Raw genomic sequence first — 15,656 nt, 5'->3', positions numbered from 1 at the left:
GGAGTTATTTATTTATCCTGGTTGGTGACTGGACTAGTTGGGCGAAGCCATGAAGGTTTATATGATGGGTTGGATTGTTGTCAGAACAGGATTGGCAGTCAATATTGAAATCACCTAAAATGATAGATGTTCTTCGTGTTTCACTGTTGCAGTCATTGCATTTGGGTTATCCTGCTAGCAGGTTGCCCTCAGTCGGCCTGAATTCCAAAGTCTTGGGTCCTGCGTCGGTTGCTGTCGCCTCTTCTCTGACGTCAGGTCGTCAGGGGTATAAAAGATGCAGCCGACGCCATTTTATTCAGTTTTTCTTGCTGTGCGGTGCCCGAAGCAGAAGCAGTTCGCAAGTGCCGGTCGACTCCTGATATTTTCATGTTAGAATTTCAGATCCGAAGTTTTCATTAAAATTTAAGTACCCCATTGGGGAAACTTTTTTTTCTTGCTCCAGACCGATGTCAGAAAAAGTTAATAATTGTATTTCTTGTGGGAAGCAAATACCTCATAAGGACTTTCATTCTTACTGTATTCCTTGCCTAGGCCCTGACCACGACATTGCTAGTTGTTGGTTTTGTGCTAGATTTAACCAACGCACTATTAAGCGTCGGTACGATTTTGCATTAAGCTATTTTGGACAAAGATTTAATTATACAATGTCGTCGGATAGTCATCTGACTACTGGAGTTCACAAAAAACGCAAAGAAAGACAGGCAACCGAGGTCCAAAACCAACGAAGCATCTCCTAAGCAAGTCACCAGTTCACCGGTTCTCAGTGAGGCACTTTTGCAGCCCCTGATGCCTGCTAGTTTAGAGTCGCAGGCCGCTAACGACTCCCACATGGAGTCGGCCAGGCCACTGGAAACTCAAGGTATTGGAGCCTCTGAGATTAGTCCCTCAGATGTGTCCGGAGCCGCTGAGCAGGCATCTGCTTCTGAGGGTGTATTCAGACCTAAACAATTGTATATAAAACCGACTTCAAAGACTAAACACCTTTAAAGGCAAAGAAACAAGTTCATCAACCACAAGGACAGGCCTCCATGCCCAAAAACCAGATGCTCAAAATGGCCGAAGACTTAATTACCTTGATCAGGGGTTCCCATCCCCCTCCTGATAAGAGGCCTAGGCAAGAGACAGACTATGAATCTTCAGATCAGGTTTCCATTTCTTGTGATTCTTCTTCTGATCAGGAATATCCCCCCCCCCCCCCCCCCATGAGGATTCTGATGCTGAAGAATCAATTCCTTCAGCTTCTCGTCCTAAGGACTACTCTTTTGGGGAAATCTTGCATACTATGAGGGAGTACTTTCACTGGGAGAGCCAAGATTTTTCAGAATCTAAGAAAAGGCTCAGACTTCCTTTTACTACCTCAACACAGGCCTCTAGCTATTCCACCTGTGTTGGACTTTGTAGATGATGTGTTCTCGGAGTCTAGTCTGACCCCCGACTCTCTACCTCCAGCTCCTGTTAAGCCGGACAGACAACTACAAGGTCCCTGACTCTCATAAATTCCTTTTTAAAAACTGTACTGCAGACCCAGAAACTATTTCTCAGGGTCCAAAAGGGGTCAAGGCTTCTACTGCAAAAAACCCTACCCCCTCTGACAGGGATTCTACGGCACTGGATAGATGGGGAAAAAAGATTTACACATCTGATACTTTGGCTATAAGGGCCTTAAATTGCCAGTTTCATATGCTCAGATGTCAGCAGTATATCATGTCACTGATTAACAGAAAATGATGGCAAATTCTGATTGTGCAGAAAACCAAGAAATGCAGGAGTTATTGCATGCAGCTGAACAAGTTGGAAAGCATACTTTGCAATGTGGGTTTGATTCTCTGGAGGCCTCCTGCAGGGCCGCTGTTAGGTTTCTGTCATTAGGAGGCATGCTTGGATAAAGGAACAAACTCTGCCCGACCACGTTAAAGCAAAATTATTAGATGCTCCTTTACAACATGATACCTTGTTTGGTGTTAAGGCAGAAGAGGTGTAAAGGAAAATGGAGGACAAAGCTAAATCTATGCAAACTGTCAAGGATTTTTTACAGGTACAGCCACCTAGATTTAGCAGACACTGGCCTACAAAGAATTTGTCCTTTCCAGTCTCAGATAGACCTCAAAGGGGCAGATCCAGACATCCTACAGGCCTAAGCAGTGGAGTGCTTCTACCTCCAAAGGTGGAGAAGACTAAGCACAAGGCCTAAGCAGTGGAGTGCTTCTACCTCCAAAGGTGGAGAAGACTAAGCACAATCATACAGGAAACGGTCCCAATGACTTCCCCCTGCCTGCACCAAGCACTTATCTTCTGGCAGCACCCTTAGGGGGGAAACTAGCGCTTTTTTCTCAAAACTGGTGCATTATAACCCAGGACAAATGGGTTCTTGACATAGTGTCACAGGGCTACAAGTTTCATTTCCATACCCTGCAGAGGGCAAACGGTTGGCCAGACCTGCCAAAAAATCAGTGGGCAGAGGCTCAAAAACAAGTCGCAGCTCTCATGGACATGAGGGCTATTCAACAAGTGCCACAGCAAGAGCAAGGACAAGGATTTTACTCAAGTCTGTTCTTGTTACCCAGAAAGGACAAAGCATGGAGACCAATACTGGACCTATCTATTCTCACACTTTCCTGGATATACCAAAATTCAAGATGTTGACCTTACAACAGCTTCTGCCCATGCCGGGCAGCAAGGCTTGGCTCATGACTTTAGACCTAAAAGAGGCATACCTGCATGTCCCAATCAGGCAATCGTGCAGAAGATACCTCGGCTTCAAGGCTGGCTCAAAGCATTACCAATTCTCTGCACTGCCCTTTGGCTTATCTACTGTGCCCAGGGTCTTCACAAAGTGCGTGGCACCAGTAATTGCTTACTGCAGACAAAGAGGAATACAGATATATCCTTACTTGGACGACTGTCTCATACAAGCGGAGAACAAGGACAGTCTACTACAGCATCTGACGTTTGTGATAAGACTTTTAACATGCCTAGGGTACACAGTCAACAAAAGGAAATCCAAACTAGTACCCTCTAAGAGATAATATTCCTGGGTGCAAGCTTAAATACAACTGCCCAGATGGCTTATCTCACTCCAGACAAACAAAGACAAATGACTACCTATTTCAAGGAAATCGCAACAAAGGCCCAGTTATCTGCAAGAAAAATTTTGCAGAATTTGGGCTTCATGGCATCCTGCACCTTACTAATTCCATATGCAAGACTGGATATTAGGAAAATTCAGTGGTACCTAAAAAGTGTCTGGACACATTGCCACAGTCTGGAAACAATGATTACTCTAATTCCCTGCCTGCAACAGGAATTTCGATTGTGGACAAAGGCTTGTCACCAAAACAAGGGACAGCCATTCTCACTACCCCCAGCTAGGCAGAGCCTAACGATGGATGCTTCAGATTATGCCTGGGGGGCATACATGGCAGGAACAAGCATTCAGGGCACCTGGTCCTCAAACCAAAAGCCTCTACATATCAATCAAAAAGATATGCTAGCTGTTCAAAATGCCCTGACAGTCTTCAAGGACCTACTTCATCCGGGACAACTACTGATAAAGACAGACAACACCACGGTCATGTGGTACATAAGCAGGGGGTCACTCCTTCTTACACCCTGTGCAGACAAGCCATGGCTTTATGGGACACAGCATTTACTTACTAAGTTTATCTGCAGGCACAATTCCTGCCAGGAAAGGACAATACTCCGGCAGACAAAGTAAGCAGAAATCTCATGGATCCCCACGAGTGGCACCTGGATCAACAAGTCTTCAGCATGATAACAAAGAAATGGGGGATGCCCGGACATGGACCTATTTACCTCCCCTCAGAACAATCAACTAAAGATTCTGCACAAGGACTTATCACAGACAAGCTTGGAAAGTGGACGCCTTATCTTTCAACTGGACAAACCTATCTGTATATGCCTTTCCTCCACTGCCTCTCCTCCCCAAGGTACTCCTAAAGGTCAGGCAGGAGAAACCAAAAAATTATTCTGATTGCCCCAGACTGGCCATGCCAGTACTGGTATCCGATCTTAAGGAACCTGTCCCAATGCCCAGCCTGGACCTTTCCTCATATACCTCATCTACTGTCCCAACAAAGCAATCAGATTCTGCACAGCCAACTCAGGACCCTAAACCTGGCAGCATGGCGGATAATGTAGCCATACAAACCACACCTTTCAGTAAAGCTGTGATGGATGTCATTTTAGAAGCCAGAAGGCCTAGTACTAGAAAATCCTATGCTGGGAAATGGAAAAGATTTTGCACTTGGAACCAAGCTCAAGGAACTGATACAGCTGTCCCAAATATTCCTCAGATTTTACAATACTTAACTGAGATGCTGGACAAAGGCCTATCTTTTTCATCAATTAAATTCCATGCCTCTGCCATTTCGGCTCATTACAATACAGAGCCACCACTCTTCTCACCCTTTATTAAGGCAGTACCTCAGAGGAGCCAAAAACTTAAGGCCTCCAAGGAGAACACCAGTACCTGCATGGGACCTCAATTATGTCTTGGAAAAGCTCACCTTACCTCCTTTTGAGCCAGCTGCTATTGGAAAAACTCACCTTACCTCCTTTTGAGCCAGCTGCTACTGCGGATATAAAGTTCTCATCTTGGAAAACTGCTCTGCTCCTAGCAATAACTTCTGCAAGATGAGTTTCAGAGCTACAGGCTCTCATGGCTGTGTAACCCTTTATCATTTTTTTATCCAGACAGGGTCTCTCTCAGAGCAAACCCTACATTTATGCCTAAGGTGGTATCCAGTGTAGCCCTTAACCAAACAATTCATTTGCCAACTTTTTATCCAAATCCACAGAACAAGGGGGAGAAAATTCTGCATTCTTTGGACATGCACAGACAACTTAGATTTTACTTGGACAAAACTAAAGTTTTCAGAAAGACAGAACAATTACTAGTGGCATATACCAAAGCATCACAAGGAAAGAATATCTCCAAGCAGACTATTTCAAAATAGATAGGTCACTGCATTCAATTCTGCTACTCACAGCATGGCAAACCAGTGCCTAAGGGCATTAGGCCACATTCAACCAGAGTGGCAGCCACTTCTGCAGCCTTTCTCAGGGGAGTACCAACCAAAGACATTTTAGAGGCTGCCACTTGGAGTTCAGTGCATACCTGTACAAAACATTGCAATCTGCCTCTCTTTACTCTAAATCCAGGACAGGCTTTGCCACTGCAGTTCTGCAGGGCCTCATAGCCGCTCCTAATGCTGTTTAATTCCAGCCACCCAACCATAGCTTTGGGACTAGACCCAAATGTAATGACTGCAACAGTGAAACACTAAGAACATAGTACAGTTGTGTACACTTACCATAAATGTAGATGTTCGAGTGTATTCACTGTTGCAGTCCAGGTTACCCCACCCCCCACCACCACCATCCCCCTTATTTTTGCTGGAACTTATATTTACTTCTCTAATCTGTACAACCTGGGTGGTGTATTTGCTTATGGATGAAGGTAAAGCTTATTTTGGTGCATGTATGTTTTTTTATTTACATAATTTTAGCCTACCCTTTTGGGGGCACCTGACATCTGGGGCAAGAAAAACTGAATAAAATGGCGTCGACTGCATCTTTTATACCCCTGACGATCTGACGTCAGGGAAGAGGCGACAGCAACTATTGCAGGACCCAAGACTTTGGAATTCAGGCCGACTGGGGGCAACCTGCCAGCAGGATAACCCAAATGTAATGACTGCAACAGTGAATACACTCGAACATTTATGGTAAGTGTACACAACTGTACTTTTCTTGGGGGAGATGGTGGGTAGACCAGCTGAGGAGGTTTTCTAGTGGAGGGATGTTCTGGCCAGGTGGGAAGTAGCATCCAATTATGTTGTTGGTTTTGTTTTGGTTTATTTTGAGGTTGTTGTATATTATTTCTTCATTGCCTATTTGTGGAGCTGATGATTTTAAGATCTGGATGTTTAGATGCTGTTTAAATATTATAGCTACACTGCCTCCTTTCTTGTTTAGCCAGTCTACTCTTGGTATGCCGTAACCGGTAGGGAGTATTTGCTCACTGGTAATATGAGGTTTTAGTCAGGTTTCTGTCGGGATGACTATATCTGGGGAGTACAAGTCTATGGTGGCATGGAGTTCATGGACTTTGTTGGATATACTTCTAATATCTACTTCTAATAACTATTTGACTGTATTTGTAGCAAATTCTTCTGTGTAAGCTGTAGTAGCTGATTCATAGCATTTATAAGTGTTTGCTGTACCTGTTTCTGCCTGTTTTGTGAAAAAAAAAAAGAAAAAAATATCTCTTGTTTTTCCTGCTTTACTAGTTTAGTCCAGTTTCAGAGTTGCTGATTCCTGGGCTTTGGTTGTAGTTCCTGTGTACTGTTTCCTTGCCTTATTTGGGGGAGAGAAAGTTACCTTGCTTACCAGTGGGAGTGGGAAGCATTGGGCTGCCTTTTGTCCAGTTTTGTGAGGTTTCAGCCAGTAACTAGTAGTTTATTGGTTGTTTTGGGCCAGTTTCTAGCTTTTTCCAGCCCCCTGGTATAAAACACGGTAAACGCTAGCTAGCTGATGAAGCGCGAGCTGCCACTGTTGCACACTAGGGCAGTGCCGGTTAGGCAGGTTTAAACTATTCGGGCTACCTAAAGTCCACTCTTCAAATTTTCCCTTAAAACTACCTTCCTCGAACTATACTACTGATCTAATCAGCGTATCCTATAACTAAAAAGATCATCTCCACTTGACTCCAAGTAGACTATTCTCTATCTGTTAAACCTAGCACTTGCTCCTACAGTACTTATTACCTTGATATGGCACTCTTGTCATAGATAGTACCCCAAAAGGTAACCCCCATTTCTCGGTCACCCACGTCCCCTGAATCTTTTTAAAGTTTTTGTCTATCCTTCTAGCATGTCGAGGGATCAGTTGCTAGTGTCCTCTCCTGCTCAGCTGGTGAACCTGGGAATACTGAGGCAATGTTACAATTGCCTCATGTACACAGACAACCCTCTCCTCCTCCCACAAAACACAAATACATGCGAGAGATGCAACTATACGGCCAAACTGGAGGCTGAGCTCTCTCAATACAGGACTGGCAAGACCAGTCAGGAGGAGAAGGTTACCACACACACTATAGACCCAGTCTCACATAGCACCATTACAACCTCAAATCATACACATAAACACACAAAGACATACTCGGAGGCTCTGATCAAAAATCTACCAAAACAGCAGAGGCCACCAAAGCAGACACCCAAACAACCACCACCTCAGAACACAACACCTGCAACACATAGACCTCACAGTCAGAGTGTCAAACAGTCACAGCCCTTAAGGCCAAACACAATGCCAGACACACTAGTCATTGGTGACTCCATAGTCAGACACACTGACGTCCCGCTCACCAGACTGAGTAAGGAGAAGGTCACAATAAGCTGCCTGTCGGGCGCTAGAATCCGCCACATAACGCAAGCACTCAGGTCTCTCAACAGCAAGTACAAATATGACTCAGTCATTGTCCACGCTGGTGTAAACGACCTGAGACGTACCTCTTTGGACTACATGAAAAGAGACATTGAGGAGCTCTCTGATTATGTAGCCCAGGCAGGTATGACCCTGACCTTGAGCAGTATCCTACCTTCACCAAGAGTGATGCCACAATACAGAGATAAGATGATCAGCTTTAACAATTGGCTTAAACACTGGTGTCATTCAAAGGGGATCCAGTATCTGTCTGCCTGGGATGACATGCTGGACAAGCCACGCTGCTTCGCAAGGGACGGCTTGCACCTGTCACCCTGGGATTCGGATATTGGCAAAGGCTCTTGCCACCCCATAGTGCCTTTTTAGGCAAGGCTCAAATACTAAAACTACCACCCTAGAACACAGAAAAGGAGTAAAACTAAGGGTAATGCTGCTCAATGCCAGAAGTCTAAATCTCAAAATGCACGCACTCGAGGCCCTTCTCAGTATGGAGAACGTCGATGTCTGTGCTGTGACAGAAACCTGGTTCAAGGCTCCTGAGAGCACCCCAGCACTTATCAGGTTTTACCTCATATCATGCGTTCCGGCCCCAAAATCCGGACAATACCAAGAAAGGAGGGGGGGTATCCATATTCATCAAGGACACCCACACCTCAAGACTGGTGGCAACACACGATGCATCGGAGACCATCCAGGTGCAATTAACCATAGGCAAGACTGCTCTGCAAATTGTAGCATGTTACAGGCCACCCTCACAAACTCAGGAACCTCACATGGCCTTCCTGAAAACACTAGAGGGGATAAATGTATCACCAAACACCATCATACTAGGTGACTTCAATTACCCTAATATAGACTGGGAACACTACTCAAGCCCAAACACCCTAGCCCAAAAGTTCCTGGAATTCATAAACTCAAATGCCATGGAACAACTAGTCACCATCCCCACAAGAGGAGATAACGTACTTGATCTCATCATCACGAACATGGGAGCACAATGTTCAGCACCGGAAGTATACCCCTCACTGGTGAGATCAGATCACAAACTAATCTCGTTGGAGGTCCTCATCCCACCCCCACCTGAAATAAAAAAGACCACAGTAAAGAACTTCTCAAAAGCCGACTTCACACTTCTAAAGACTAGTGTGGTCTCCTTTAAGGCCCCCGAGCCGGCGGAAAACAGTACTCAAGCCGCTGAATCACTTACAAACACCTTCTACCAGCACCTGCAGGACTGCATGGATAAGGCAATCCCAAACAAAACAAAGACTCTTAGTACCAAAGGCAAGCGTCCAGTCTGGTGGACCCCAGCCATAAACAAACTCTACAATAAAAGGAGGAAGCTACTACAAGATAGAGCAAAATCCTTAAAAGGTAAGACACCCTTGATCACTATAAGTAAAAACTAAGAGCTCTCATAAAATCATCCAAAGCAAATTTTGAGAGAAAAATAGCTAAAGACTCAAAAGACAATCATAAGGCCTTCTTTAGCTATGTTAGAAACCTAGGAGGAAACTCCCAGATATGCTCAGAACTAGTTCAAAATGATGTGAAGATTACTGATCCTACAGACATTGCCAACATACTGGCTGACGGGTTCAGTGCAAACTTCTCCCCAAAAGGAGAGATATCTATACCAAACGATTGCAGCCCCCAAACATCTCCAGCCCAAGTGAGAACTGCTCTCTCCAAAGCAAAGACACAGCATCCATGGGACCTGATGGTGTCCCCGGCTGTGTGCTCCACGAACTCAATGAGGAATTAAACCCACAGCTAGGACAGCTGTTTAATCAAAGTCTTACCTCTGGATACATTGCCCAGGAGTGGCGCACTGCAACTGTGGTCCCACTTCACAAAGGCGGTGCCTCCACCGACCCTGGAAATTACCGCCCATTAGCTTGACAAGCCTTATCTGCAAAGCCATGGAGAGGATCATAATGGACCTCATAAATAAAGACATAGGGAATTTGCAGACTTTGGATCCAACCCAGTTTGGCTTTGTCAAAGGCAGATCATGCCTTTAAACTTGGTTGACTTCTTGAAACAGTCACCAAAGCCATTGACGAGGAAAGGCAGTCCATACAGCCTACCTCGATCTGGCTAAGGCCTTCGATACAATACCCCACTCGGGTATCATTGAAAAACTCATCAGCTTAAATGTTAACCCATACATCACAAGATGGGTTGCAAACTGGCTGAGTGACAGAACCCACAGGGTCAGAGTTGCTGGCGCCATGTCAGACTCAAAGCCTGTCACAAGTGGTGTCCCACAGGGCTCAGTCCTGGGCCCACTCTTGTTTGGCATCTACTTTTCCGAAGTACAAGCAAACACAGGAGGGTTATGGCTGACAAAGTTTGCAGATGACTGCAAACTGGGAGCCATAGTAGAAAACACATCTGACACAGATATCCTTCAGAAGGGTCTCACAGAAACAGATAACTGGTGCCAGAGCCACGGCCTGAAGTTAAATGCCAAAAAATGCATAGTCATACCCTTTGGGAAAAACATGGTTACCCCTAGCTACCAAATAGGTGGCAATCCACTGAGTACAGAAGAAGTTATCAGGGACTTGGGGACCCAGGTTGATAGTAGTCTGTCATTCGACACCCATGTAGCTAAAGTAGTTAGGAAGACCTTCTACATTGCCCACCTTATCATGAAGGGATTCTCATCTAGATCAAGGGAGGTCATAGTCTCCCTTTACTCATCACTCATCAGACCAATGATTGAGTACAATGCCCCATTCGGGATGTATCTGACCCGACACTTGCAGCAGCTGGAGAGGCCACAAAGTTCCTCACCAAAAGGATAAAGGGTCTCAAAATCTGTCCTATGCTGCCCGACTGAAAGAACTCCAGCTCTATTCAGTCGCCACCGCTTGCTCAGAGGTGACCTTTGCCTAACATACAAGGCCATGTCAAACCCAGATTTGATGAATATGCTTCACCTCAAAAAATCTAGATCCATCAGAGCCACAAGGCGGAGACTTAAACCTCGACACGGCTATTAATAGGACGTGCTGGAGGGATAGATTCATCACCCAAAGACTCCCTATGCTGTGGAACAAAATCCCGGTACATGTGAGGCAGAGCACCTCGCTGGCCTTGTTCAAGAGAAATCTTCACCAATGGATGGGAGATTGCAGATATACCCCAGGGATTACCTCAGTGTCACTGCTCGACAGAGGCACAGCAAAATAATGGGTATAGTTCCCCATACTAAAGGGGTGGCGTAAGCCACAAAACGATGGGCTAGGCTTGTAAATGCCCTCGGGCAGATAGCCTAGTATGAACCTATGAACCTATAATATTTAGGCTTAGTAGAAGGAAGTCACTTGGCTTTCTATTGGCTGTGATATGGGAGAAGTTGTGGTTTTTAGTCTGATTATGAGGATTGGGGTTGGAGATGGTAGGGCCAGGGTTGGGGTGAATGTCTCCACTTGGGGCCAGTTTTGATATGCATGAGGTTATTAGTTTTCTTAGTTTTTGAATGTGTTTGTTTATTAGGGAAACTTTAAGATTGTGCTCTGTGGGTAATGGGTATGGTGGGAGGGTTACTATGTTAAGTTGTAGGGATGCTTTATGTTTGAGTAATATAGTTGGTAGAATATGTGGGGGGTGCATAGGGATGGTTCTTGAGTTGGTGGTAGGGGAGCTGAGTGAGGGTGAGACATGAGTGGTAGTGTGAGTAGTAGTACAGTGGTAGTGGTTGAGTGGGGGAATGATGGAGCTTTGGTAGGATGTAAGATATGCAAGGAGAGTGCATGCAGTGGGCATAGGTAAGGTATGCTTGTACATGTTAGTTGAGGAGGTGTGATAGTAGTGGGAAAATGGAGGGGGTAGTGTTGGGTTAGTGCTGTGGTTGGCTATTGGAAAGATGGGAGGGGTTTGTGCATGTAATAAAGGTAGGACCACTGGGGGTGGGAGGTAATAGGGGGCAGGGTGGGGAGTGAAGCGGGTAGAGACCCTGTTAGTTGCTCTTATGAGGGGGCTGGAAACAATCAGGTAACGGAGTAAACTGATAAATGAACATATGATAGTGACAAAGTGTGGTTGTAGTTTTAAGAATAGTGCCTGCCACAGGTAATATTCATTAACTTTGGGATTGGCTTAAGGTAATAAACATGGAAGGGGGAGGGGGAGAACAAGGGTGTGAGCAGGCAGGTCGTTTGTATTGCTGCTAATGAGCCAAAGCAAAGACGAGTTTTGTGTTTAAGAAACGATCAGAATTGACCAAGGACTGCTCTGAAACTGTAAGTAATTTCTTAACCATTTCTCAGGTGGTGGAAAAACAGGACAACCTTGTATCAGTAGGCTACTGTGGTCTCAGTTTAAATTAACAAACACACAGTATTGATCAGTTATGGATACTATTTGATAACAGAAGGGAATAAGAGAGAAAGTGGAAGATGTGTGTGTGTGTGTGGGGGGGGGAGGGGGGGCTGCTTACAAGCCAAAGCACAGTGCTATCCAGGGGAAAATGAATATTGGCTCAAACAGGTAGACACGTACTCAAAGTTAACTTTAGCTGTTTGCAGACAGTTCAGACCCGGACTGCGCTTTTCTTATAAGAATGATAAAGGTGGTACCACAGTTGAATACTTGAGTGGTGTTAGTTCAAAGTTAACTTTAGCTGTTTGCAGACTTTGTTTAATATGTATGTTTACATATTTCATATATGCACAAAAAATTGCAATAGGTATCCATGGCATCTTTAACTCTTCTAATAAGGCAGCCATACCTAAAGGTATCATTCATGATCCTTTTATTTCAGGATCTGCATATAAATATGCATCATTGGCAAATAATCAGCACGTATCTACATACTTTGTGTCATGTACTCTCTAACTAGGAAATATATATTATCTAAAAATACTGCCTTGACCTCCGTTAAGATTAAAAAAAAATGTACAAACCGCATAGATAAAAAAATATCCAATTTTCCTCTCAAATATCTCCTAAATCAGAGCCATAAGTCTGATGTAATTTAATCTGCTGTGGGGAAAAATATAAATAGACCTGCAAGCAATCTGTCAAAGTAGTAGTAGTACTGGCAAGAGACCTGATCTTAACTGAAGTAAATTGTAAACTGTAAAACTGGCAAGTGCTAACGTAACCCTTGCAACAGTACTAACTTATCTGACTCATTAATTTTAAACATTGACTCAGAAGTAGAGGAGGAAACATCTTACAAGATGGCCCATTCGTAGTCCACAGAAACTATATAAAGTGCGGTTCAACAGACATTGTAAACAAACAACGTGATTGCAGCATTCTCTTGAATGTAAAAAAAAATCATTCTACTAGAATGTGCATTTCTACTTTATATAATATGAAAGTATTTTGTATCATATTAGGGAGCTGTCTGTGGCTTTTTTGGCTTTACTGTGCAAGTGTGAAACTTCCCTAATCTGAGTGTATAACTTGTACTAAATAAAGACATAAATGGTAACAGTCAGCAATACACTAGTCTCCTCTCCCCCACTTTCCTACCTCTGCCACCTAGCAGTTTAGAGTGGGAAGCAGTAGATTCTGATATGATTGTTAATCTGTAGCAATATCCCCAGAAATATGCAAGTATTGTAAATAATAATTGTTGGCCAATGAGTTTACATGATCTACTTTTCGATGTAGCCAGCAATATTTTCTGTTCTGTTTAGGCAGGATTGTACTCCCACATCAGCAAACACTTACAGAGTACACCTGCTTGTTGGCCAGGTTAATGCTTCGTAAGAAAGCATTTGGGGATGTGGTAGATTATGAAATGTACCAAGCTAGTTCTATAATGCTGTGTACTCCTGTTCACAGACTAGTGTTTGGGAAACTGTGTTTAAATAGTGCAAGATCTGACACTCCATTTTCTTTTTGGTGCTTTACTATTTCAGTGTCTTGTGTTTTTTTTTCTTCCCCCTTCATTCTCCATTTTGGGATCCTACATTAGAAATTGTGCTAGCACTTGATTTGAATTATGGGATAAAGGATGCTAGAGGTGCCTGCAGTTTGAGAATTTGGAACTGAAACAACCTTAGCTAGGTCAGTTTTTCACAACTCCAAGTTTAACTGTGTTTAACTAAATCGTTTTGCCAGCCGTCAAGTAACACCCCCCAAGATTATATGGGAGTTTGCATGTGCATGCACCATCCGAGTGATTTTGTTTTGTGAAAGATGGATGTTTGACTACTGTAGGGGCCATCATGAAGATTACCCTTCATGGTTGCTTTGATAGTGGTCCAGCCAGCACCAAGCATATGCCTTAATACTGGGTTGCTAAGAAAAAGGTCTTGAAGGCCATGAGTACAAAGGACAAAAGCAGTGTGCATTTATGTGTAATAGTAATAAAAAACATTTTTACACACACACACACACACACACACGTGTGTGTGTACGTGTGTGTGTGTGTGTGTGTGTGTATATATATATATATATATATATATATATATATATATATATATATATATATATATATATATACACACATATAATTAGTATATACGTTTGTATATGTGTGTGTATAGCACAAGGGGACAGCATCAGTAATAAAAAAGGGGACAACCATACTGCTATCTTGGAATGTTCCGAGATGGGCTAAAAAGTACTTGTTTGGTTGTCAAATTGATTATTTTTATTTTCTGTATATTTACTTACATTTTAAGTATCTGTAGAAAACACCTTTGGCAACATTCCTTTTAGATGTGTTATTGTGGGAGAAACATGCTTTTAAAAGTGTATTGTTCTACTTTGTAGGTATTTGGATACCACTTGTTAAAATGGTTTCAGTACTATTAAAATAACTGGAGCCATCTTGATAGATATTAAACAAATTACTATGTAGATAATGTCTGTCAACTAAAATGATTTATTTTTCCTTCCCTTAGTATGCAGAAGCAATCAACAACAAACAGGGCGAAATGGAAGGCTATATAACTGATGGGTACAAAACAGCCTTAATGGAGGAGAGGAGAAGGTTCTGCTTCCTAGTAGATAGGCAGTGCTCACTTGCCAAGAACACCATTGGCTATCACAGCAAGGTAAGGAGTGTCTGTTTCAGTTGCTTATGGCTAGTGTGAAATTTAAGTTTAAATTTTAAGCTCTAATTGTTCATCCCAAAAGTCACAAGATGGATAATCCATGTTTATTTAATCCATTTTCAAGCCAGGTAACCACAAGTGATTAGGGAAGGTAAACCTGCATCCCCCCTACAGTTACATGTGGGATTAAAGTACTCTACTGGGATGGTCTGAGGAATTAATACTGCTTTTAGCTGATTCCCAATGACAGTCCTCTGCCGGATTTTAGAGTAGCAAAGGAGAAAGGAATGATTCTAGACTACGTGTCTTGAGTACCTGCTTGAAGGACCCATGTTCATTTTTAATTCCATAGTGCTTTTTCTTTCAGAAAAATAACACCTGTCATGGTAGGAGTGTCTGCGATTTGTGATTGATTTAAAATAATCTAGTAGCAACAACCATGTGAATATGGGAAGAGCTTTAAAGCTAACCATTTTGAACATCAGATGTTTGGATTTATTAGTTTAATTTACTTATACCAAACACTTCTGTGTTTCAGCATTCTTTAACCAGAGTAGTACATTCTTTAACCAGAGTAGTGCAGTAGATTGAGCAGTTTTTGTCATTTCTTGTTAGTCAGATGAAGCCTATCAACTAACTTACAAGTGACTATGGATATTTTGCACAAAAGTAGCCAGCTTATTTGCTGGGAATGATGCAGCATTAAATTTTGAATAGTGCTGGGCAGCTTTAGTTAAATAGACTAGTTTATTTTCCTTTAAAATTAAGTAGTATTCATGCCATGGCTATTGCTTGCAAGAGCTTTTTTTGTAATGATACAGTTTAATTAATGAGTGGGGAGTACTCATGACTGAGCAGGGATACTCCTTTTCGCAATAAAAGATGGTATGTGCACACCCTTCCTCGGAGCGTGGGGTGTGAGAGAATGAAATTGCTACCACATGCTGCACTGCAGATGTAACTGACTGTGGATGTCCCTTCTGGGGGTGGGGAGATTCCAAATCATCCTTTTGACTAAAATGTAGTTTGGTAACTTGACAACTGTAGTCTTGCTTACCTGCCACTTGTGATATAATTACACACACCACACATGTGCAGCGACACTTGAAATGGAGTGTTGCTCGATTTGCGTGACTGTTGCTTCTTTGATGCTTTTTTGGG

General features: G+C 43.1%; 1 protein-coding gene across 4 annotated transcripts in view; it reads left to right on the top strand.

Annotated features, from left to right (window-relative positions):
- BAIAP2 (BAR/IMD domain containing adaptor protein 2) overlaps nucleotides 1-15,656 on the top strand; it is a 243,268-nt gene that overhangs the window by 43,331 nt on the left and 184,281 nt on the right. For all 4 annotated transcript variants that reach the window (XM_044085084.1, XM_044085083.1, XM_044085086.1 and 1 more), the window contains one exon: nucleotides 14,343-14,495. In XM_044085084.1, the coding sequence (XP_043941019.1) occupies nucleotides 14,343-14,495 (153 nt within the window). The remainder of the gene's footprint in view (nucleotides 1-14,342; nucleotides 14,496-15,656) is intronic.

The sequence above is a fragment of the Protopterus annectens genome, chromosome 10.part0 (assembly GCF_019279795.1).
Source record: "Protopterus annectens isolate FY-2018-M chromosome 10.part0, PAN1.0, whole genome shotgun sequence".
Lineage (NCBI taxonomy): Eukaryota > Metazoa > Chordata > Ceratodontiformes > Protopteridae > Protopterus > Protopterus annectens.
This window is presented reverse-complemented; position numbering and strand designations above follow the sequence as displayed.